The 26492-nt window shown below is 42.7% G+C and overlaps 1 protein-coding gene across 1 annotated transcript; it reads right to left on the reverse strand.

Annotated features, from left to right (window-relative positions):
* ISX (intestine specific homeobox) lies at nucleotides 1-26292 on the reverse strand. Its single transcript, XM_076328736.1, has 5 exons — nucleotides 26121-26292; nucleotides 18122-18364; nucleotides 5641-5792; nucleotides 903-1019; nucleotides 1-237 (listed from the first exon to the last, which is right to left on the reverse strand). The coding sequence occupies exons 1-5, from the start codon at nucleotides 26290-26292 to the stop codon at nucleotides 1-3; spliced, it is 921 nt and encodes a 306-aa protein (XP_076184851.1).
* Between the last annotated feature and the right edge of the window lie 200 nt (nucleotides 26293-26492).

A 26492-nucleotide genomic window follows, 5' to 3' on the forward strand; every position in this document is an offset into this window, starting at 1 on the left:
CTATGTGGAGCTGGCGCAGATACTGCTCCTTTCCAAGTTGTGGGGTAGCGGCATGCCGTAAGGGGGGAGGACGTTGAAGAGCCGGTATGGTTTTGGGAAGGGTGGCAGCTCCAAGTGGTGGGGGATGAAGGAGAGCGTGCTGGGCAGCCAGGCAGTTGTCAGATGCCCTTGCAGCAGTGAATAGTATCCCATGGCAGGGATGGTAGCAGCAAGCTTTCTTGGCGTCAAGCTAGGAGCCTTTCAAGAATAAAAATGCAGTCTCAGGTGAATCAATACAGACTTTTAGTTAGATATAATTTAGGATCAACCTTATTTGTTTCCCTGGTGCTCAGTAATTAAGAAAAGTTTAGAAGAATAGACTCCCTACAATCCAGTGAGCAAGGCGAAATACCTTTTGTTTTAGCCATGGAAAAAATCCTGACAAGGAAAGAGCCTAGATAGATAGTGCCAGCCTAGATAATATTAACTGTCCTGGACTTAGCAAGGATGTGGGTCAATGGCAAAAAGCGCTGGTCAGCCTAACAGGGCTGGATGTTGTAAAGGGATACTGTCTATAAAGAAACATGGCTTTGTGGCTGCAAATTTCATATTTCTTCCTGTTCAGGAAATTTCTAATGGTAAAGATATTTTGATCCAAAGTATGATTTATAGGGAAGTGATTTAGAAGTAAAATGGGGAAGGATCATCTTGCAAGAGACACCTCAGGGCATATTTACAAACCAGGTTTCATTTAATGAAGAAATGTGTTATTTGACCACATTTGCTGGGATTTCTCTTCATCATATTGCTGTTTTTGTCTTTTCCAGTCCTCCTTCTCTGGGATAGTCCCATGTGAAGAGGTGACCTGTTGAAGGATAGCTATCTCTCCCTTCGTGGATTCATACATAACCTCTGATACTCACTGTGATATCTGACTTGGGAGCAGGAATGAAATCAACTTCTGTCAGATGCTGAAGGCCACCAAAGTTGCCAAATTTTTCATGCTTCCTCCACTTGGCTCGCTGGTTCTGGAACCAGATCTGGATACAGGCAAGAAAGAAAAGGCACAGAAATGAACAGGAGGTGCAGAAGGAACTGCTAACCTCCAACTACTTTCCCTACTCTCTAAATGAGCATCAGAAAACATTGACCTCCAGGCTCAGCAGAACCAGGGGCTGAACCTAAAGGAAAACATTGGGTTTGACACAGCACCTTTCACACTTTGCATAGCATGTGGGATCTCGGGACTATCATGACGGCCTCTTTTCTCTTGCAGCTCACAGAAAAGCTGGGATCTACCTGTTCAAGGAAAGACAGTGTCACAGGGTGCAGCAGGTCTTCCAGGGCTCTCCTGGAAACGCAGATCCTTTCGTGGTCAAAGCTTTGCAGCAGTCAAGGCACACAGCATTCTGTTTTCTCTAGGGCGTGCTATTTGTTGCATGACAGGGCTCTTTCACCCTGTTCCCAAGTAAACAGACTGGGAAAAGTCCCATCTAGATGTTTTGCTGGTCTGCAATAAAAATGTGTCACCAGTGGAGATGTAGTAACAGGGTTCTTCCTATACTTAGCTGGTAACATTTTGAAATTCACGTAAGGGACCTAAGCAAGGGGATACCACCTTCTAAATCACTCAGCAGCGTGAGTAGGTTATCTGCCATATCTTTTGCACTGGAAAACAGACAACTAATTTTGTCAAGGGAGTTTCTTTCATTTGACCTGTCTGGTTTCTGGTTGAGGCATACAAGTATTTATTGTGCAGCCACAGTAGTGCATCTTGTTGCATTGCTGTGAAAAGTTGAATCCCCCTTTCATTGTCGTTTCTAGCTGGCTTAGGAACTTGCTGTTTGAATGTAAACATTTCTTTCTAGACAAGTGATTCACATGAACACAAGGTGTTAGTGATGAAAACCAGATGCTGCTGGATGTAAATATGTATGCATATTAAACCAAATAATGAGTAGCTCAATTATTTCTGCATCTCTTGCCCAGGAAGTAATGGGAATGTTGGGAGCCCTCTGTTATATTGCTGATAGTTAGCAGTGTCTGAGGTTACTGAAAGGACAGTCCTGTTTATCAGAGTTTGCATGTGTTTGAGAACTGCTTAGTCTGTATGAACTGCTCCATTCCCTTTCTACCATGCAGGAGTTACATGGTGAAACAGCACCATAAAGATGACTCCTCTTTAACACCGACAAAGTGATTAAAGGCAGAGGGGGGACTGAAGCCAAAATTCAACCTCTGAAGTGCTCCTTCCAAAGTCTGCACATGGGATAAAGTCCTCACTTCAGGGATTTTTTTTTTAAATAAAGGCAAAGCTGTGTTCACGGACCGAACTGCTCTTTTTTCCCCAACCAGCTCTCCAACACCCTTACCCCTAACATGATTTCTCAATGCGCACCCTGAATTTCTTTTAATGGGGTTTAAACCTGTTCCTCCATGCTCTGTCTACCACAGATATCAAGCTACTGATGTTATTTATTCTCTGTACTCTACTGACTTCCATTTTTCCAGTGTTTCTGAGCTATGGCACTGAGACAGAGCACAGTATTCTCATGTGTGTTCATGAAAGTCACACCAGCGCTAAAGCCAGGGACAAGTGCTTCCTTAATCCTGCCTGAGATTTCACAAAAGACTCCTTTGCCATCTCAGTGGTCAGCAGGTTGTCCAACGAAACAAGGACTAAAGCAGAGTGCAGAGGGAGGGTGGCGTGCCCCATGTTGTAAGAATTGCCTCCATTTGTTGCTTTGTAGGATTGTCCCTTTGTTGTTCTCTTGCAGATGCATGACCAATGATCCAGAGCTTGCTGTACTAAAGAATCAGCCTTTTCATTATTTTCCAGTCCCCTAATCTTCTTACCATTTCATAGCACTATCATTAAAGATTTTACTGATTATGTAGTTCAAATTCACGTTTGTGTCAGTAAATGGTTCCTATGAGAGACCACCTTTGAAATGTCCTCATTTGCGATTGGACACCTGTTGCAGACTTAGCTTTATGTCTACTAGCATATGCCATTTGATCTGCTCTGTTTTCTTAATCCAAGCAGAGTGTAGGACCAAGGCAAGTTCCTTACAGTGACATGCCATCAATGTTATTACCTTTATCAACTGAATACATAGAATCATAGAACCATAGGACCATAGAACCATAGGACCATAGGACCATAGAACCATAGAACCATAGAACCATAGACTGGTTCGGGTTGGAAGGGACCTTTTAAAGATGATCTAGCCCAACACCCCTGCCGTGGGGAGGGACGTCTTTCACTAGATCAGCTTGCTCAAAGCCCTGTCCAACCTGACTTTGAAACTTCCAGAGATGGGACATCCACAACTTCTCTGGGCAACCTGTTCCAGTGTCTTGCCACCCTCATCATAAAGAATTTCTTCCTTATATCCAATCTAAATCTACCCTCTTTCAGTTTAAAACTGTCACCAATAATCTCATCATAAAAAGATGAGTTTGACAACATCTATTTCCCATAAACCAGTGTTGATAAGCATTAAATATATTACCCTTTCTTTAATTCTTCATTAACAGAGACTCATATTGGCTTTATCACTGTTTTGCCAAAAATCAATGTTTGGCTGTCAGGCCAGTCATTATCTGGTTGTCCTGTTTACCCTTTAAATATTGACACAACATTAGACTTCTTCAAGGCCCCTGGAATGTCTTTTGTGCTCCAGGAATGATTAAATATCAACACTGATGACCCAAAGTGCTTCTCAAGCAGCTTTTTAAGAAGTACTGGAGGTAAGTCACCTAGATGTCTGTATTTAAAAATATCTGTAGCAGCTGCTGTTCAACATTGTCCTTATGGAAAGTGTTTCATCATCATCGTGTGATACTACCACCTTACCTGACATATTTCCAAGGATAGAGCAGAAATTATGACTCAACATCTTTGCCATTTCTGCATTATCCTTGACAGTCCCACTGTTTCTATAAAGTAACAGATCAATATAACTGTTCACTTTTTTGTTTGTTTGTTCTTAATGGACTTTTATTGAGTTTCTGATGATCCTTAATTTTTCTGACCAAAGCTTTGGCCTGTATCCTTCTGCTTTGCTTATTCATTTTTTATAATTTCTTGTTTCTAATGTTTACTTATCCAGCATCCTTCATTATGTGTTGCATGTGGGCATGCACACATGCAGGGATATAATTCCATCTATCCACTTAAACTGTTTCACAGCAATCATACCTTTGTTTCTTGATTGGAGGACACAAGCTTTTTCACAGTTATGAAATGTTTCACTTGGTTACCCAATGGTTGCTCACTTTTTTTTTCCCCAGTTAAATTATCTCTCTGAGGTGATTTGACTTACAATGTTTTTAGCTTTGTCAAAACTGTTATTTCAAAGTACCAAGAGCATATACGAATTCTCTGCATTCTATCTTGTTGATATGTGACAAATGCAATCAATCAAAATCATAACAACTTGTAACTTGTACCTAAGTTACTGCTAATTTTTAGTTCTGTGGCTGGTTTCCCTTTATCAGCCAAGATGAGGTCAAACACAGAATTTCCTGTGTTGTGTATAACACTGTCTGAATTGGGAATTTGCCATCTGCAATTCATATAGGAGGGGCTTTTTACTTCCTTCGTGTACATCTCAGGTTGATGTTTCCCATGATAACTCTTTTTTATTTTTCCCCCTACAGATTATAAATAATTTTTTAAACAGAAGATTGTCCTGTTCTTTCATGTGATTTGCCATTCTGTTGGGAACACTGACTAGTAGCCCAGCTTGTGTTTTATACCATTGGAAATGCATTGTGGGTGCACTGATATCGCTAATGGGCATATTACGGCTATGCTGTTCCAATTCTCCCTGTCACCTAACTATGAATGAATATCACCATGGTTAGTTGATAGTCCCAGGCATGTCACAGCCAATAAACTGCTCTGTGTTGAACTTTAATTGTAAGAGTAGGGTATGTGCATAGAAGTACACCGATGACTCTAGCATTATGGCAAGTACAGAAACTGCCTCGTGCAAAAATCATCACAACAGTGCCTGGTAAACAACACCAAATTCCAATACACAGTGGTATGTATATTTTAATGTGGCAGTTTTCATATGCAGTAAACATTTGGGGTCAATTTTGAGCTCAGTCAGCAGGACTACATTACAGCTGGGGGGAACTGGATTAGTTTCCGTGCATTGAAATTACAGCCAGGGCATTTATAGCCTGTGATATCAAAATACAGAACACTAAGAAAGCATTTTCATTTGGGCAGTTATTTTCACTTTCTTGGAGACTCTGTATAAGATGGATATGGATGACAGTTTGTACTGGATGTACATTAGTCTATAAAAGGTTGATAAATGATTAATAAATACTTTCATAAATGGCCTGTCTGTCGCTACAGAGTCCAACAGGTTGCTCATAACCATCTGTAACTCCTGTTTGCTGTGCATTTAGTATGCTTAGAGCTCCTGTTAACCCTTTCATTAATCCCATTTGGTTAGTCCCAGCTGAGTGACAAATACTTTTTTCCCTATTTGTAAAAGAACAGCGATACTGGCCTCCACTGTAAGGTAACAGAGAGGTCACATATTTCATTAGCATTGTCACCCAGGCATAAACTATTAAGAACGTACTCTGAATAAAGAATTGGTGCAGCGAGCATAGCCTTTTGGAGACACAATGTACCTGAACTCTGGCTTCTGGGAGGTTTATCTTTGCTGCCAGTTGGTTGCGAATATGGACATCTGGGTAGTGAGTCACTTGGAAAATCTTCTCCAATTCCTGGAGCTGCTCAGCTGTGAACGTTGTCCGGATTCTCCGTTTCCCTTTCCTCTCAACTGTGCAAACAAGGAAAGGTGTATTGCATTTTATAGAAAAAGGCCACAGGGCCACAAGAAGATTCAGAGATCCAGCAATTTCTGTAAATTGCTATGCAGCTAGGATGGCACCTCCAGCACCTTCTAGAGATCTACTTACCATAGGTGACTGTCTCCTGACCCAGAAGTGAATGTGAATGAACTCCTTTATGATTCAAGGAGTGAGTCAAAAGTGCCCATTTGAAGAGCTAATTCCATTGATCCACTGCATGTCAACAGCTACAAAACCCTATGTATTTTAACCACGCTAGCCCTGCAATGGGTTTGTCAGCAAAGTCCTTTAGTGTTGGACCAATCTTTGACCCCTTTTTGCTCCTGTCTGTCACATACACATATCTGTTGCTAATTTATAAACCTTTATTAACTATTTGTGAAGAAACCCTTAATGTAAATGGAAAGAGAGAGTAGATACTCCATTTTGTCTTGGTGCTGTTCTCATGCCTGTAATGAATCACCATCTTTCTTTCAGCTCATAAATTTTCCATCCCTATCTTTTCCTGTCATACTGGTCTTACTAAGCTTTCCTCAAGCTCTGAGGTATTATTTTATTCCATTGTCACTCTATCAATTTTGCTGAATTTACTCCTCCTGTATGCCAGCAAGATCAAAGAGTACCCAAAATGCGTGAACGTTGTGGAGGGAATTCAACCATTCCAGACTGACTGACCGCTGCTCTCTTCCCATGCCATTCCTTCGGCAGTATTTAGGGATAGCCAGCAGTTTCATTGCAGTGAAATTAAAGATGTTACCTTGCAAAGAAAAGTCATGGTATTCTCCTGACTGCACCGTTGTGGTGTGGGGACTTTCTAAACAAGCTTAACCTTGAGAACTACAAGGCCTTAAAACCCATGGAGCAGCATATGGGGAAATTTGGGTGCTGTGAATTCCTAAGGGCACTCTCAGACTGCTCCATTCCTTCACCTGCTGTGGTGTGACGACACTAAAGACTTCCCTCAGCACTCCTAAACTGTTTTGAAAATGCCCTCTTACACCAGGGTATTTTATTTAGGTCATGAACTCTGTATGCTGCTTGGTGTAAGTTAGATATTGCTCTGAAATGATGCTGAAGGGCTGATGTCTTGCAAAGAGGACGAGAAAAGAGGAGCAAAAGAGGATATCTTAGACTTAGTGAGGTCTAAGGCAGGTGATCTGCAGAACATGGAGTTTGGCCTCATCCCAAGGCTGGAATCCTCTCTGATGCACAAATGGAGTATCTTCCAGCTCACATTGCTTGAGAAAATGACCTTTTTGAATAACTGCTTTTGGTCTTCCATGGTCTGATGCCAACTACCAATTCATACTATGTAACTAGATGCATACACTTCCTAATGGGAACAGTTAACCAGAGAAGGTTAGCTTAGTCCTTCAAAGAGACTTTGTACTTTTTTTTCCACTTTTGTTCAACCATTAGCATAAACTTTTCCTTTTGGGGGCTAAAGCAGTGAAAAAGGTAACTAAATGCCTTGGCCAATATAAATTGCTCTCTGTGCCAACCAGAAAATGACATTTTTCATTCTGTAATCAAAACTTCATTGTGACTCTGTTGACACAGGAAATAAGGAATAAAAAATTCTGTCCACTGACTTGGTAGGAAGGTGCCCAGGACATGATATCTGGGGACCAGTAAGTGAATATATTCCATTGTGAATATTTCATCTTTTCTAAAACTTTTGGGCACTTTGAAAGGAAACCAGTCATGCAAGAATAATTGAGGAGCATCATTTGTCATAAACACTGTCAATACTCCCATATCTCAGAAACAGCCTAATAAAGCTGATGTCCAACACAGTCAAATCCGTATCATTAGACTTTTCACTGGCCTATCAAAGTACTACTCATTAGACTGCAGCACTGGCTTCAGCCCCAAGGGAAAAATGTTATTTACATTGAATCTTGCTGGCACTACTGGGGCAGAGATCTGAAATGAGAAATATTTTTGTGCGTTTATGCTGAAGATAGCAATGGGCACTCTCTCCTAAGAAGCCCTGATTACAAAGTTGCGTCTACTTGAACCTTCCCAAAAGATGGCTGTAAGGGCGATTTATTGCTATGTGGATTAAAAGGGAAATATCAGTGCTGAGAATATGAATCTCAGGACACTACGTCCCCTGTAGATATGATAGAGCTAACAGTTCATAATGGTGTCTCTTGTCTGGAAGATTTTCACTTCACACCTCTCTGTGGGGGCTGGCCTCCATATCTTCCTGGGAGATGCTGCAGACAGGTAAAAGATGATTGAGTACCAAGGTGATATTTTGTCAAGAACATCATGTTCTGTCATACAGTAATGAATCTCTGCTATATTTGTATCATTACAACGAATGGTATTTATATTTCTCTAGCACAGGGCAATTCATATAGCAGATCCTGACAACAAGTGAAGTTTGCCCTGACCTTGTCATGGTCTCAGAGATTTGAGGCCTCCCTGATATGTTCTGTATGCCTCCCTGAACACTGAGCTGAGCTCCTGCCTCTATCCATCGTAGAAGACTGACTTCACAAACCTGCAAGAAGCTGCAGTCTACCTCAAAGATTTCCTGAGTGGAGCAAGAGATCCAAGCTCAAACTGTGACCGCATCCTTGTTCCTGTGGTCTCAACTGTACATAAACATCTGGGATGCTGACAGGGTTCTTGTCCTGCCAGTTTTTGTATGCCCAGGCAGTCTATGTACCTTCTAGCAATCAGAAAGCCTTCAGGAGAAAAAGAACAAACCTGCCTACCTCCCGGAAGATTTCTGAATTAGCAAAAAAAGCCCCATTTTTTTTTTTTTTTAAATATATTAGATTAATGAACTAAAATATAATTTCATGACTATGCAAAGCAAGAAAGAAACTGTCTACATTTCAAAATCTAGGATGTCACATCAGATAAAAATAAAAGTATATTTTACTATTCCATCAGAATACAGCAAAAAATGATTTAGCCCAGTATAAACCCTTCTGTCTCATACATTAACTAGACTCTATAGAAATGGGATGACTGAAGTGGACCATGATGGGATTGAAATGAATGCCAAAGACCAGCTGGATCAGATGTCATCACAGTGGGCACCATACAAACAGAAATCATTAGTTCTTGCCTGTAAGCACAGATGATGACAGTCATCACCTCCTCTTCGTAATGTGGAATCAAAGCTAAGGCCAAGACTTTTAGTGCCTGAAGCAGAGAATACTACCTGGGTTAGAAAGGAAAGGTTTACATTATTAGGCCATGCTAGCTGCAGGATTTCTCCATAGAGAGTATGTTCATATACACCAGAGACAAAGACGATATTGTGGATATCTATCCCTGGCTACCAGCTTAAATAGTTGTGGGTGCTGGCAGGACGCTTGGTGCAGACTCGGTTGGATTAGTCAACCCAGATGATAGACTCAAGAAATCAGCTGTTACAAGCCATGCAATACCATCTCTACAGGGCCAAGGTGTGGAACAAACTCAGTAGCCAAGATCATGAGTCTAGAAGGAGCTGCAAACTCTATCCTACAAATAATATATGAGAATGAGAAGATGAAGGCTGTGCACAGCCAGTGTAAGTTTGGGAAGAAACTTTTAGTTGAGCTGGGACATCTTATGGTACCTGAGAGTGGACCCATTGCCTTGAACCACACAGTATTTTAAATTGTGCTGGAGATGGGATGGGGAGTGGATCTGCCAGATAATCTCTTACTGTACTCTGTTCCACTGGCAGCTAAGAAGTGTCCAGGATTAGAGAGCATGGCTTCAGAGAGAACAGGCTTGTGAATTTCTGGTGTCTTATATCAGCTTCTTTGGTACAAAAATGACCCAGATGATCGATAACTTGGTGACAGACAAAAGAAACTCCCTATAAGTTCACTCTTACATCCTCCACTTTTTTCCTTCTTGAAAGGTGAATTGTTTTACAGACAAGACTCTTATGTAAGGGAAGGATCTACATAGTGCTCAGAAGTGTCAATCCTACTGAAACCAGATTTTTCAAAACTGAAACTCATCAGATTAAACAAAATACAATAACATGAGGTCAGCTATGGGCCCATAGAGGCTGAAGGACAGGCTTTGATTTCAACTGGAAATGAAACTAAGTTGCTAACAAAATAGACTCCTGTGAACTAATCAAGGCTTTTGCCAGTAGGAAATCTAGAATAGTGAATTTTTTCTATAAGTAATCAGTCATTCTATTATTTTTTTTTTTTTAAAGTATGAAAAAATACAAAAAATCTAGGACTGTATGTTAACATTTTCCCTTGCAAGATGAAACTTTCTCTGACTGTAGCTTTGATACTTCCCTTTGCCTTGGGACCTTAGCTTAGAGATCCCATAGCAAACAACAGCATTCAGAATTACAGTCTAATAAAGAATGTGGGTGGAAGATATAAGACTAGAAAGTGTTGGAAGTGTAACATTGGCTTTACAAGCGTGGCTCTAGAGTCTCTGGGGAAATAAGACTCTGTCTGAGTTTCCTGAGCTATTTTCTATGTAAAAGCTGGCGATATTCAAGTGTGCTTTTATGCTCTCAAGTCATTTGCAGGTTAGCTAACTGCTGAAACCAAGCCTGAAAATACCAGGCAGCTAAATATGTCAGCATTTGCAGATGCTTAGAGATACAGCTGTCTATACATTACCTTACTGTTGACATTGGAAGGACCAGATTCTCCACACTGATAAAGCAGTATAGCTCCTTTAAATTCAGTAACAGGCTCCATTTGCCCTCTGTAGATCCGGCTTTATTACTAGGTCAGACTCGGAGCAAGTTGAAATATTTGAACTTTGTAGAAATACAGATTCTTCTTGAAGGTGTGCAGTGAAAGGATGAGATCAATGGGTACAAGTTGCAGCAAGGAAAATTCTGATTACATAATAGGAAAAAATATTTTCACCATGAAGGTAGTCTGACATGGGCCTGGAGAGGCTGAGAAGTCTCCATCCTTGGAGATATTCTAAACTTGACTGGACAAAGGCCTAAGCAACCTGATTTAAGCTGCCCTGCTTAGAGTTGGGGTTGGACAAGATGGTCTCCAGAGGTCCCTCCTAACTTAATTTATTACGTGATCTCTAACCTCCAAATACCCACATGGTCTGAAGCTCCCCCATCATTCCCTTCCTAAAAAGTAAGGGAATTTATGCTCAAGGATTCTGATTTGCAATTGCTTATTTATACAGTTTTAGCTTAGCATATTACAGCTTATTTCCACTGTCCAGTATAACACAGTTACAAGATAGAGGTATGAGCAGATCAGTACCAAAGACTACTGCTTGTACCTGAGTTTGCTAAGTAAAAGAGATGCAGCTGCAGCAATGCCATACTTGGGCAAATTCATTCTGGATTGTAGTCTGTAGCAGGCAAACAGCCTATGGTACACCTCTCCTGCTGTCTCTCAGCTGCCCTGCATACCTGAACCAGCTAGATAAATGCTACCTCAGGGAGATCTCTGCAATTGCATCTCCTGTTAGCGCTTAGCCCATTAGCAGGCTAAGACTGTATCAAGCCTACTTGGTCTCATTACAAGGGTGCATACACTGGAGGGATAAGGAACTAGAAACCTAAGAGAAGGGCTGGAAGTCAGTGCTGGCACATCTTTGCTTTGGAGTATGTAATTAGGTAGATGAAAACAGGTGGGATCAGTTTATCTTGCTGCAATCCTCTTTGTCGTTTCTGGACAGACACCCTCTCACGGTATGCAATAACCAGATCCAAAGATTTTGCAGCTTCTTTGACAAGAAGAGAGAAAGCAGCCACATATGCAAGCAAGTGGCTTTAGCTACAAATCCTCAGAAATATATTTTTCTCTGTGTAACAAAGTTGACTGTATCATTTTTTTCTCAGAAAGAAACTCAGGAGCATTGAAAAAGTGCCTCATTATATTTAGTTAAGTTCTGTTTTTCCCTTTTAGCCTCTTTAAAAGAAGTTTCTCTCTCTCTTCTTTATAATTCAACCAATTACAGATATGTGGGTCTCCCAGCCAGTTCCTTCCCGTGGCTTTTCTGAACGTTATTCTCTTGTGGTGACATTCTGCTCATGGCAGCCAAGCCCACAGCAAAAACAATTGCAACTCTATCAAAGAATTATTATAGAGCGCTGATGGCATCAGGACAAAACGTGGTTGTCTGTGTAGAGAGGTGTGCCTGTGGCAGTCCCTCTCCTAGTTAAAGAGGTGGCTCACGGCTTTCAAAAGAGCTTGCACTTCAGTATTTAGGTGGGAGTATGGCAGTGTGGCTAATCTTTATTAAAGTGGTTTTCCAGCCTTTGTTAAGAAGGACTGGCATAGCCAGCGAGACTGATCCTAATTGGATAGGTACAATGTGCTCCGGATAGAGCATCCTGCTAGCGGAATGCAGCATTCAGCAACCAGCTGCTGGCCATTCAGGTGTTGCAGAAGTTAAGACAGAGCAGCATGACTCGAACTTTTAAAGGCTTGACTTCCCTCCCTTCAGTCCAAAACTCCTTGACGGAGAGTTGCTTCCACCCTGGCGCAGAGTACAGTGCCTAATCACCTGACAGCAAGGCTGAAATGCAGAGAGGTACAGACTTTGGGCGGTGTGAGCAGGAATGCTAAAAATACCAGGCCAGAAACCTGTTTAAACAAGCTGCATGGCAGCAGCCAGGGGAGTTTCTTAGTCTGCTTGTCAGAGGAGTTGGCATGGAGTAGACAGTGTGTATGAAACTGTTCATGTGGACAGTTCGTTGCAGAGGATGGTGCTCGCCATAACCTGAGCCCCTGGTGAATTTAACTCTTCCCATCTTCCAGCAAAGAGATGACGGTGTTTACAAATGCTGCTGCCCTGAGATGGTGTTGTGTGTAACTCTGGCACAGCCAGTGGTCAGCCAAATATCTGGAGGGAGTATGCAGGCCATGGTTTGAGTGACCCCAACTGACATGGGCGTGTGTTAGTTTCCAACACCTGATATTGGTTCTGGGCCCAGGCTAAGTGACCTGCACTTTCATGAACTCCTTCAGGTCAAAGTGGATTTGGGGAAGATTTATGTGTAGCTTCCCCATTCAGCGGAATCTCAGGCTTGAAACGCACTCTCCCTGAATGTTCAGCCATTACCAAACTTCACCTTAAAGATGGGAGAGCAGTGACCAGCCTAATCCAATAATGGTTTTCACTGAGGAAAACAGGTTCCCCACTGCCGTCCCCACACTCTGGTCAACCAACTTTGTCAGAAACGAGCCATTTGCCCATGCAGAAAGCTGAGCTTATTGCAGGTTGCACAGACAGCCTGTTTTCTACTTTATTCCTGCTTTTTGTGGTTATTTGTACCTGCAAACCTCTAGACATCAATCAGGCATGCTTGTTTACATCCCTGCCTCAGAGTCTCCTCTCCCTCCAAGAAAGCATAATTCCATCATTATTTTAGTGCGTAGTCTCTGCTGTTTCCCATTTCAGCATAAAGCACTTGCTAATACAGTAGGTAAAAGGCCTGCCCTCAATTTTAAAGAACAGTAATTAAAAGCACCAAAACCCAGGGATGTAATGAAAAGTTCTCAGACAATTTAGGAGAAGCAATAAGTACTTGTAAGACTTTTGAAATAAACTTATCAAGATGTGCCATCAACTTCACAAATGGTCACATTACACAGATTTGACTAGCAGGAACAAATTAACCTTTGGGTCCTGTGTAATGTACCCTTTGGATCCAAAATTCCCAGGAAAAAAGGGGCTGCTCGAGGAAAGCACTGAATGCTAACATTTGTTTTAACTAAAAAAAAACCCCAAACCCCCAAAACCATGAAGAAACAACACAAACAGAATTTATGACAGTCTCCCAACTGCTGACAGCTTTGCTTTCTTCAATGCTTACTTGCATCAGTGAGACTTCTATGTGAACATAGTCTGAAGGGTGGGAGTAAAGGATTCAGGTTTCATGCCTTTCATTTAATATCCAGGGTGTGATTATAAACAGTCAGTCTTCAAAGAGCAAGAAAAACAAAGAACCAGCCTTCAACAATGCCTCAGGTAAACTCACCAAAACAAGGTCAATGGTCTGTTGCATTTCCAAATGTATATAGGAATACTGCCCTTCAGAGACACAGGGCTGCAGGGATTATTCACACTGACAAACAAAAGACTAGTAAGACAGCTAATGGCATAAAAATTATATATATATATGCATTTATTTTTTCTTCCTGCTTTTCCTTTTCATTTAGAATTGCTTCTTTTTGTTCTGCAGGACAATGGGATGCTTGTGCCCTTTCTCGCAGTCCCATTGGCATATTCTGGGCAGCCGATATTTATCTGGGATTGTGATTATACAGTGCTTCATTGTCTCTTGGGTGTTTTATAAATGCATTAAGATAAGTCAGCATATTGGGGAAAAGGCTGTTCTGCGAGAGATAAACCATGCTGTTTCACAGGGCTACATAGATTTGACCATATTGTCCATAAATGAACAGTACAAATGAATTTATGGCTTCAGAGAAAACATAAACACTAAGCTAAAGATGCCTGCAACTGGCATCAATACAGAGGGGACATAGCTTATACCGGAAGTTCTCCTGGCCTGAGATCATCTCTATATTTCCTGTTGTCTTTACGATAATTGCCACCAGAATTTGTCAATATGCTTTGGGATCAAAGATGCTATCATAAAATAATAAAACTATTAGATTAATAACAAGATCCTTGAGCTCCCAGTCAGCAACGTGCAGAGGATTTCTGCTATGGAAATATTTGGATGATGACTCACTATGGCAGCCTCCTCTACAGTGAATAATGAAGACATGAGCTGCAGGAAATAACATTGTCCAGTTGTTACCATGGCCTGAAACCCCCAGTTTCTGGTGGAATTAGGAGCCAGCTCTATTTATTGAAGCCTGATCTACCTTGTATTTGAATTATTGCCCAGAGAAGTAATCCCACAAGACAGGTCATCGGACAGTGTCTTAAGATGCTGCTGCTATTTGGCTTCTCCAAGGCACTGACTGCTCCCTCGCTGGAGCAGAGGCCTGGAACCATTACCCATGTGCAATGCTGGGCACACTTATCCACTGCCTTTGGATGTAAATAGTTACAGTGCACACACACACAAATGTATACAATCACACCCAGCATGTGTAAAAGACATTGCAAAAGAATTGCCCATGAGGACCTGAACTAGGCTGGGATCTTGTACCTGACAGTCTCCAGCAGGAGCTGCTGTAGGTCAGGCAGGCATGGGGGCATGTAATCCTCTCAGGCTCCAGTGCTCGGCCGTCGTGAACCGGTCAAGTGTCAAGGGCGTCACACAGAGCAGAGAGAAGGAATTAAAAGGAAAGTGGGAGCTCAGGATTTAACTTGGGCTTTTACATGGACATGTTGCTGTGATGCTGACTGACAACCACAAGAGTTTGCCCTGCTTGTTCTTAAGTTTTGAAGACCCTGGCAGTGATGGTGGTTGCACATAGCAAAATTGCAGCAATTAGTTATTTCACAGAGAGCTGGCCCAAGCAGAGTCTGTACCCACAGCTCCATAGTAAGGCCTCTCTCAGAATGGTCTCCTTCTAAAATGGGTTCTATCAGCACTGCTTCCTAAGAACCAGGTTTTCCGAAAAAGTTCTGCTGAGCTTTTCATGCAGAAGGCCACAGGTGAAAGCACCCAATATTCAGAATGAAGGCTTCCCAATTCAAATGGAAGCTTAGCAAAACTAAATGCCACTGTCAGCATATCTCTAGCATATAAGGGCTTTTCTCTTTTTTTGCTTACAATGCAGCCTCTAAGTTCAAAGTGCAAGAGGCATTGCTTCCTGTAAACGGTTTGTGATAAGGGCATAAATCTATTTAGTTTAAATGACACTGCATTTCTAAACCGCTTAGTTGCAGAAGCCATTTTGTGGGAAAAGCAAATTTTTAGGAACACTACAGTGTTACAGGGTTTCCTGGAAATATGGTCCAAATTCACACTCAGGGTCACAGTTGGGGTGCTCTTGCTATTTCAGACCACATGCCCATGAAGGGCATATTGTCATAGCCTTCTCCTCATCTTTCTCCTCCTATCCAAAAAAGCACCAGACAAACCCCAGCCCTCCCGCCTCCAAGGTGATTGTATAGCACACTTGATTTCTTCTGCTCCCTGACAACTATACAGATGTGTATGCTTAGTCAGAGCCTAGTGCCCTTCCTCACAAATTATGCAGGTGTTTTATATAGACAGAGGCAGGCTGTGAGAAAGGGGTGAGGGAATGCCCAGCCAAGGACTTCTGATGTCTTTCACATCAGAAAGCTCTCCCGCTGCAGAGGCTGGTGCCGTTCCCCTGGGTGCTTGTAGGCATCCTCAGTGTGGGTGTGAGGGAGGTCCTGGGGACGCCTCCATGGCACATGCTATGTGCATTTGGCACTGTCTGGGTGCCTTGTTAGAGGACCCGTAACCAGCCTATAGCTACCATGCCAAAAGCATGTCTGAAGCACTGCAGAGTCGATAGGTGTGGAAACAGAATTTCATTTGCTATCAGCTCGAGCTGTAAGGATTACAGACTGCTCCCATGGATGGTGCCAGTCTACCTCTCCTGCAGGTGCTTCTGCCAACCTCATCTGGGAAAGGTGACTCCAGCCACAGCCAGAGGTAGGACAAAAAGAGATGCTAGCTCTTCCCCTCTATCATAAAGTGGAGGAAGGAGGCTGAAGCTTATGATGTTGGAAAGGATTTTAAACACAGGCCTCCAGCTCTCTGCTAAGAATGACACAGTGCGTGAACGGGATCCGAAATATCATTGTTTGTGCACCGCAGGGAAAATACCAGTCCAGTGCTTTAGGATCCTCCCCCCTCCTTCAGCCAGTTTCTATCAAAGGCTCAGCAACTGCAGGAACCAGTAGCCTAGAAAATGGCAGATCATTAAACCTCTGCTTGGTTTCAAAACCCCACTGCCACCAGGGAACAGAGGGATTTGGTTTAAAATGCCTTTCAAATATAAGTTGTCGTTGAAAGGGCCTGCTCAGCTAGGCTCAGTTTTGTGCAGATAATTACATGCTTCCTCTCCTGTTTTGCTGATGAGGCCACTATGCTGGTCAATGAGGCTAAGTGCTGAGTCGGGACACCCACCTCCCTCCTCTGTCACCCTGGGAAAGCCACCTCCCAGCTCCGGTGTTATCTCTGTGGCTGGGGACTCCCTTCCGCATGAAATGTACTCCTTTCTAACACTCACAGGCAGCTCTGACTACCAGATACATACTGCCCTGGCTCTCCTGCGAGGAGGCAACATGATATTGCCCAGCTGCCATCATCTGCCTGCAGCTTACAGGGCAGAGGTAAGCTAAAATATCTGGTTATCTTACAAGGCTTCTCTCTGCATCAAGACAGACGCCGTCTCGTGCAGGAGGAGGAGGTGACAGCAGCTTGTCACAAGACTCATGTATACCATGCCAGCAGCAGCAGGAACAAGGCTTTTCTTTCAAATGTATTTCACATAAAGAAATGTTTCCTCTGCCGACTTGCAGAGTATGGGCTGAGGAAGATGTGTGGATCTCAGTGAAGCCAGCTGAGTAATCCTGCATCTGCAGTCACACGAGCCCATTAGGAGTCTTCAATGGACATAACTGAAATTGCTTTTTTTTTTTTCTTTCAGAAAGGAGTGAATAATAACAAACTATGCAGGAAACACCTTACTGCTGCTACTGAGAACCTGTTTTCTGGGGTGTAGTATGATCGTCTGTATTAACCTTTCCTAGAACTCAAAGAACTTAAAGCAGTTTTTGTCACATGCTACTAATAAATTGCAGTCTGTCTGTTAGGAACTTTTCTTGTTCAGGTACCATGCATCCTGCTTAGCTTAAAGTCTCTGTGCAACACTCCATGCAACATATTGGCAAAGTATATTTGTATTGTCCTTTGCTTTAGCTAAGCGATAAACTGCTGTTTACCAGTGCTCACAACTAATGAAATTAGCAGACCTACCAACATGGCCAGGCTTGAAAATTGTGCCTGACACATCCTGCATGCCAGACCTATTGCACATCGACAGTTTGCCTGTGCGCATGTTGATGACCTCTTCATCACCTGTGCAGTGGGTCCAAGGTGTACAGAACACATCGAGCTGATTCAGCATGTTCAGCAGCCTTGCTCCCCGTGTTGTGCAATGCCCATTTACCAGGAAACGGGTGTTGCATGACCTGGGGAGCAAGGCTGCTGAACATGGTAGCTCTGTAGATTGCCACCCCAAGTAGGAGGGCAATAAACACCCAAAGCAGTCCCTATCACTAAAATTGGTAGGGTTGGCAGGCCTGACCTAGATCTTCAGCTCAGAGGGTGGGTCTCCATGTTTTTGATGGTGAGACTGTAGATGGTGAGACTGTTTTTGGGTACTCTGGGAGAAAGTTTGGATATAGAGGCACTCACCATGAAGTGAATGGTCCACTGGGAAATCGCATAGCTGATCTTCCTCTTCCTCATGTTTGCTTTTGCCTTCCAGGTGTTCACGTCCTGTGTCCTCACCCAGGAGGGAAGCTGGGTTGACAGTAGGTCTCCTGCAGTGAGCTCCCTGCACTTTCTTTGCCCTGGCCATGGGTGTAGCACATGTGGCAGGGAGAAGCATTTTGGCTGAAGGTAAGTCACAGTCTAACTGACTCCTGCTGCTGGAATCTGTGAAGGACACAGCACAAGGCAGCTTTGAATAAAGCAACCATCATTCAGTGCACCTTCCAGTTTGTGTGAAAAAAGAAGCATGGGTGTGGTCTAGATACGTTACCATTCAAACCTGATCATATTTAAAATGGCCTTAATCCTTCTGTGCTGTGCATCAATGCCAGGATGACCCCATGTTGCAGGGGCATGATCCCCAAAACCTAGACTGTTCTCTACTTCCTTCCACCTTAAAACTTTCAATGATCCTTGTGGGAGATTTTTAAAAAAGGACTGTAGAAGTAAGGAGACACAACCAAATGATCAAGAAAGCTCATCTTCCCTGTCAGTATCCAAATCGATGGCTGCCTTTTCTGAAGAACTCAGAAGTACAGTAGATGTGGAGCTGCTCTGAAAATCTGTCAGCAAGATCACCATGGAATTTGCTGGATGCCAAATGCTTTTAAAAATCTGGTCCTTTCTTAAATGTCCCTGGAGGTACACCTACCCTGTAGGAAGATGGGTCAGAGAATAGGCTAAAGGTCAGTGTCTTCCCCGATTCAGGTCCATTTGTCCTTTCTTCTACATCTGGGCTGCCTGCCGCTCAGATTTAGGCATTGGATAATTCTAAAGGCAGCCTTTGCCCAGGCTGTCAACATTTTGCATCTGCCTTTGTGGCAGGTGACACTGGTGATATCTAGGAAGGTACTGACAGCCAACTCATCTTCATAAAATCACCTGCAAGCTCTCGTTGACAGGACAAATGTAAGAGAAGTGTGTATTGGCCCATTTTCATGAAGTGCAGCCATAAGGTTAGCTTAGATTTGAGCACGGGTGTTATAAATAATCTCAGTGGGAGCTGAAGGTAACCTCAGCAGTAACCAGTGGTGACACGTGCTAGGACACCTGACCCTGAGTGGTGATGAAATTGGTCTCAGAAGCCACAATCTTTCTTCTGCCATGGTGTTGCCTTATTACTAACACCATAATCTCTGTGTGTAGCAGGGGCACTGCAAAGATTTTTCAGATTAGTTTTCTGCCCTCATGAATGTAGTATGAGTCCTTACTCTTCCTTATAAAGGTAAGTGGACCTTGCAAAGCAATGTACTGAAATATAACATGCTGGGAAGCCTCGTGGTTCAAGGCAGTGGGCTGTCCGTGGCTGTTAGCATCCCAAAAGAGGTATACCGAATACTCCCATTCTCTTACGTGCTCTTTTCTACATTAAAGCATCACCATATGCCCCAATTCTGGGTGCTTTATGTGCTGCCTTTGGTAGATGCAAACAAGGCTCAGGCTTGACTCTTCAGAGACAAGATAACTGGGTCTGTGCTGCTTTAATGGCAAACCTAGAATTTGATGTAGTTTTCCTTCATGCCTGGATTTCTTTGTTCAGAAAGGCAGAGTAAGAGGCAACACATAAGCATAATGAACCCATTGGGGAATTTAGGTTCCATGGTTGGCATGACCCTGAATCGAGTGTGACAGCACAGATTTGTCTGCTATTACCACCAAAGAACATTAAAATCTTAATGCAATAATGGACTACACTCCTGAGTAGTCACTCACATCTAGACTTTTGCAGCACCTGTGGCTGTTCCCCTCTCATATCTAAATAGCAGCAGGTGTGAACCCCAACAGGTTGTACTGGAAGAAACTCTGGGTTTTAATACATATTTTACTTGTGGTGCAGTATCTAGCATTGGCAAAGCATCTAACTTTTTTAGACTTGTCAGAGTTTTATTTTCTGAACAAATAACAAGTTATATTTGTAATCAGCCTTGGAGCAATGATAATTATAATGTCTGGAGACAAAGTGCCCAATTCTGCCCTCAGTAAAAGCCCACACAATAGGAATTTTACAGAGGGCTGACACTGACATGAAGAAAATGCAGTTACAAGAGCTCTGGAAATTAGCCAAAGCCTCATGTCAATAACGGATGGTTGTTCAAATGTTATCTTTTCAAATTATCACCAATCTTTGGGTAAACTAAACACAATTGCATGTGTCCAGCCATGCTGACCTTAAAAACCTGGTATGAGGCCCACCTCTGTGTTTGAGGCATATTGTGCAAAATGGGACTCCTTTAATTCCTTTAGGATCAACTAGGTTTGAGTTTTCTGGTGGGAAAACAGGTGAGGTTTTGAACAATATTTGTAGGATAAAGGAGAAGGATAGACCTGGGAGTGGTCACTGGCATGGGGCTGGGGTTAAATGATCTGTTCAAGAACTCAGAGGATATCAGTGCTGGCATAGATTCTTAGCCCAGGATTTCTATCTCAATCCCCCATTCCTAAATTAAGGACTAGTTGCACTCCCTTGTTAGAGGGGATGTCGCAAAGATGAATACGTTACAGAACTGATGGTGCTTATATCCTACAGTAATGAAGAACATAAGGGTACCTGAGCAAGGTGCTCTTATGGGCAGTGATTAAAGCTTTCTAAGAATGGCACTGGCATTTTCTAAATTCTAGAAGACTTTTCACATGTCTTCATGCTTCATACACAACTTTTCTCCCCCAAATTTTTCTCTGAGATGCTCACATACCCCAGTGATGAGCACAACTTATGTATGAGCTAGATAGAATAATTATAGGGAGAAGAAGAGAAAACAGGGAGGGAATGGAAGACTATCCTAGGCAGATGGGAAAATACCAATGTCTCTGTGAACTGGTGAAAAGGAGTGGTAGGATCTGTTGTTTGAGATCAAAGAAGCAAATTAGAGTGGCATGAACCTTGAAGAGAGGCTGGAAAAATCAAGGAAGTTTTCTGGAGAATAAGATTGAAGGTAGATGATACTGAGTTTAAAGCTCAGTTTAAATCTGAGAGTTAGGAGCCCCAAGGTCTAGCCCTGTTTGCATTGCAACCTTCTCTGGTGCTTGCTGTCCTGAACAAGCCAGGAGGCTATCTGAAGTGGTAGCTCTTTAGGCCAGCCAGTATTTTTCGGTGCATATTCATGTGACTCCAGCAGAGAGCTCTGAAAAATACCTGTGAATTGGCATGGGGTAAAATTTCCTCCAGGGAATGCAGTTTTCTTTTCTTTCTTTTTTTTTTCAGGGATGGCAATGACATTTCAGCCTGGCACAACATGAGATATTTGTTACTGTCATGCACAGAAATGACTTTGACTTGTGGCTCAAAATGGTCTTTTTGACTTGACTTTCAATTGTGTAGGAAAGGATGGGAAATTTCAGGCAAGATAGTAAGATTTCTTTTTGGAAGCAGGAGGTTATTTCAGATGGCCTAAGTTCCATTTAAAGCCTTTTTGTGTAATCACTACAGAGAGACAGACCTTTTGTAGGCATAAGGCTTATGATTTTAGGGTCTTACTAAGGCTGTGAACAGGGAAGAGTCTGTCACTGAGAAGTGCAAACAGCTTTTTATTGTGCTGTTTTTCTCTTGCTTCTATACCTTTTTTTTTTTTTTTTAAGGTGGATTGTTTTCTCTTGTAATAGGTGGGGTGAATTGGTGATATCAGCCAGGTGATATCTGTTCAGTTATATTCCTTCAGCTGTTTCCTCTTTTGCAATAAAGCTAGGTGGAGTGTTGCTAAGGGTGAAGTAAACAATCACCTTATTGACATCTGTGTGTGAAGCGGCAGTTGTATTCCTATTAATTTGCATATCCTTAACATAATGGAGCATAACACTAGCAGAATGACAAAATTACTGTATCTGTTACTGCTTTTACTATTAATTTGCCAGGTGTAACATCCTCATCCCAAGCTCTCCTTGACTTGATAAAGGACCTCCTGTTGGTGGAACATCACTGGCAGAAACCAGGGAGTAATGAATAATTATTTCAGATGTACTTTCAAGCACATTGAAATCGGGTTCCTAGGGATTTCAGAAGAAGGATTTCTTCTGAAATAGGCCTGCTAGTCTTCTCTGTTTAAAATGAAAGAATTGGCACTAGGGAGGAGATCAGCTCTTGCTGGGTGTTTATTTGTGTCCCTTGCAAAGGCTACGGTTACCCTTTCTAGGCACTGTGACAAAAAGAAGAGAGGGAAAGCATAGACTGAATACTAAAATGTCTTCTTGTTCACTATTCCTTTTTTAACTTGGTAAGAGTCTTTAAAAAATTCAAAAATTTTGGTAGACTTCAGATCAACAGCTGCAGTTCCAGGTCATCTAGTAGTTGTGTTTGTGCAGTAAACTCACAAATGGCTAATACTGCAACTGGGAAGTTGCACACTCCCGAGAAGGCAGCGCACTCCTTATTCCAAGTCCCACTGGAATTACACTCATAAAAACCTGTGAACTTAGGAGTCAGGCCCAGAGATCTTCTCATACATGATCAAGTCCTCCCCCAGCTTTCCATGAGAGGCTGGCACTGTACATCACAACAACTTTTTTGTCAAAGAATCATAGAATAATTTAGGTTAGAAGCAACTTCCAGAAGTCATCTGGTCCAGCACCCCTGGGTTTTCTCGGGAAAAGACTCCAGGGTAAGCTTTGTCTATGATGTCCCTCATTTCTGACATTCTGCATCTTCTGGTCCTCTGGTCCTACCTGTCTCCCCAGCTCTTAACAGCTAGATTTAGACTTCAGGACAAGTGTGATCTTGGTACCTAGACTGCCTAGATCAGCAGACGAGCTGGATGATAATTTCTGGCCTGGCTATTTACCTTATGGCAGTCACGAGTATGTGTGTGGTGTCAGGTCTTGCTCTCATATGGATCGTGGCTTGGCTCAGATACATACCATATAGGATGTGGGAAATGTTCTTAAAATCCATAGTAAGATATAACTCAGCCCTGACCTGTAGTACTTCCTTCTTTACTGCTGCTAAACTGTTCCGGGAAAGCAGCTGAATTTGTGTCCCATCCTGGAATTTCCAACAAGTTCCCTTGCTCATTTCAGTTCCCTGACCTTGGGCAGCACCGAGCCAAATTAGATATGGCTGACTATTTACACAACTTACTTCTTTAATGCCAGTGTTATACAGCATGAAGTTGAATGACTTTGATGAAATACAGCAATTATCCCAAGATGTACAGTATACGGTATTGCACTTTTGAAATAAATAAACCTTATCTGCAAAAATTGGCAGTTCTGCTGGGAAAGCAAAGGGTAATAAGCTTAGGTATCTCTTTGGTGTAAGTAAGAAACCAACAGTGAAAAAGCTTCATTTTAATTCTCTTTTTTAAACATCCTTTATCAATTGCAAAGGCAATGTACAACAAAATTTTGGAATATCTCTACAGCTTTCCTGTTTTCCCAGTTCCAGTGACAGTTAAGTGAATCTTCATATGTATATACTATTTTCATTAGTTAACATTTTACATTGCCTTAAGTATATTAATCCAACCTTGCTTTCTAGCAGGGGAGAGAAGAGTCACTATATTCTCTTGCTACAGCTACAGTCTTTCTCTGGCTAAGTGATGAAGCGAAGTCAAAGGCAAGGCCTGGCTGTTCTGCCTGCATTGCTTTCAAGGTGAAAAACTGACTGTACTCTCAGGTGGAGAAATTTGGGATGAGACAGTACTGGCAGTGCAGTAATGCAATCCTACGAACCCACCACATCCTGCATAGAGATTTGTCAGACCTTGTGCTTGGAGCAGCACGCTTAGCCGAGACACGCAGTGAAACAGGGCTTCAACATATTGATCGTGAAACAGGCGTACTATAAAAAGGTCCTGTCTCTGCCACGCTTCTCTGTTCCCGGAGAAGAGTCTCATGCTGTTAAAATGCAGTCCTATGGTCCATGTTATGAAGAGCACTGACTTCATTTTCAGTGGTGTTATCTGTCTCACTTTGGATCCAGTGGCACAAAGTGACTGCCATGGGCCCTCTGGAAAGGACTTTCAGCTCACAAAGGCTCACTCCCACAGAGGTCATGCCAGCATTTCCCACCCTTGGCAACCTGGCACCTGGGCTCCTTTGGCACACAGGCCCCATTACACTTGCACCAGCATCAGCTATGTCCTCGTCCACCCCTACACTCGCTTGTTTCAGGATGATATTTAAAACGTGGCCTGGGTCTGCTGTTGTTCAGGTCCAATCTGCACTGTCAACTTTAGGAAACCTCTAAATGCTGCAGTCCTCCAATAGTACCAGTGGTGAAACAGCCAAGCAACACTACCTGTGGCCTTCAGCAACCTCGTCTATCTTCAAAGCTGCCCTTCCTTTGAGAAGCAGGCTGGACTTCCAGATGACCTTGAGAGGTCCCATCCAACCTCAATTATCCTATGGTTCTGTGAAAATTCAGCAGCACGCTATCCCTCTCCCCCATACACAGGTTTCCGTGGAAAGCCACGGGTACCGGCACAAGGGCAGTGGTTGTATACTCAGCCCCAATGCTTGGGGGTCCAACAGCTGTGAGAGCTGGCTCTGCCCCATGGTCAGGAAACAAGTTCTGTACAGAGACAGTGACCTTACCCTGTGTCCGAGGTGAACAAGAAAGTGCAAATCTTGTGCAAAGCATGGCTGAGAGGCAGTGTTAGTGGGACTGGGCTCAAGCCCAACTGGTGACTAATGTTACACTAGTGAGTGTGGTGCTCACTTCACTGTAGTTTCCTTCCCGATTTAGGTCTTGTTTGCTTTCCAGTTCAGGTCAGTATTCAGTCTGGACATAAAAAAAAGCTGAAACTATGCGAATAAGGAATGGTTACTTGGACTGCAAAGTTTTTAGAAAAAGACTCTGTCCCTTACTACTGGGTGGTTCATCCAGTATCCTGGGAAATGGGGTCCTGATCCATGAAAGGATCTCTCTGTGTTACAAAAAATAAAGCGTAGCATTAAGCTTTGTTGAAAACAGTTGAGCGAGAGGTGAGTGAAAATTTTCTGTCAAAACTACAGGTCATTTTTCAGTTAAGTGGATGTTTTTGTATATATAAAACATCTCCTTTTCATGGAAGACGTAGATTAAAAAAGAAGAAGAAATACTAAATCCAGAAAATGTTGGCCATTGGTCTTTGTTTAAGGAGACAAAGAGACAATTTCTGTGGGGGTAAAAGTTCATTCAAGGCCAAAGTAACTAAACTGAGGAAACTGAAGTCAAAAAGGCTAATGCACTTGCTGGTTTGCTAAGATTGAAGTCATACTAGTTTTCTATTAGCTGGTTTAATTAGTTCATGAAAGGACCTAGTGTCCATGATGATAAGGAGAAATGAATAAGCACAAATGCTTTCTCTTTTCTTGTTCCAGCAATTAAGTTCTAACACTCCTTAGCTACCATTACCCTTACAGACCATTTCTCCTGCTTGAGGATGGGTGGTGGGATTTATCAGAAAATGGTACTGATACGAGAATTGGCTGTAATTCCAGACAACAGTCAGTTCTTGCTGTAAGTGAAACTCCAACAACTTCATTAAGTTGCAGCAATTTTAGACTAGCTTCCTGAGTTTGAATGCCTGTCCTTCCTTATGACTGGTGATCCTTTTTTTTTTTTTTTAATAACAAGAGTATTGTTTTTTAAAGGGAAAGACACCAGGATGTTGTATTTGTTTACAATAAGCACTTCTCACTGTTACTGAAGAGAGCTACCTGCAATAACTGTTCAGGTTGCATACCCACCTCTCCAATGACACGGGGGCTTCGTAATGCACAAAATCCCACCAAAGGCTGGCAGCAGATCCCAGTCTACTGCGAGGTTGAAAGCAAATTGTTTTTTAAAGATTATTTCTGTATATATAATGAACGATTTGTACCTGATTAGGGAAATCCCATATTCCTACAAAAGCTAAAGAATAAAAATTCTACATAATCAAAAGGGATAGCTTTAGGGGTTAAAAAGAAAGGAGCATTTTCATTAAGTGTTATAACTGGTACTTACCAAAGGCCAGTGGTGACCCTGCTTTTAGGGCTGGAGATCTCTCAGCATAGTTACTTCTGTTCCTGGTTTCACTGTTTAGGGTGGTGCTGGCAGAAGGTTTCTTTAAGATTTCCTCAATGGAAAAGGACAAGCTGGGCTTCCCCTGGCCGGCACACACCCGGGGGTCCGTCATCTTCCTGCCAAAGTAGCCACGGGGCAAAGAGTCCTCTCCTGCTCTCCTGGCTCTTGGTGCACCCCGAGAAACATGCAGCTGGGAAGGCTCCCACAGCTCCCCACCCGCGCCCAGCCAACCTGCAGGAGCGCTGGGAGGAGAAACAAAGGCGACCCACGAGTGAGCACACGTGCCTGCTCCTCTCTGCTGATCAGCTTGGG

Source organism: Aptenodytes patagonicus, chromosome 1 (genome assembly GCF_965638725.1).
Source record: "Aptenodytes patagonicus chromosome 1, bAptPat1.pri.cur, whole genome shotgun sequence".
NCBI classification, from domain to species: domain Eukaryota; kingdom Metazoa; phylum Chordata; class Aves; order Sphenisciformes; family Spheniscidae; genus Aptenodytes; species Aptenodytes patagonicus.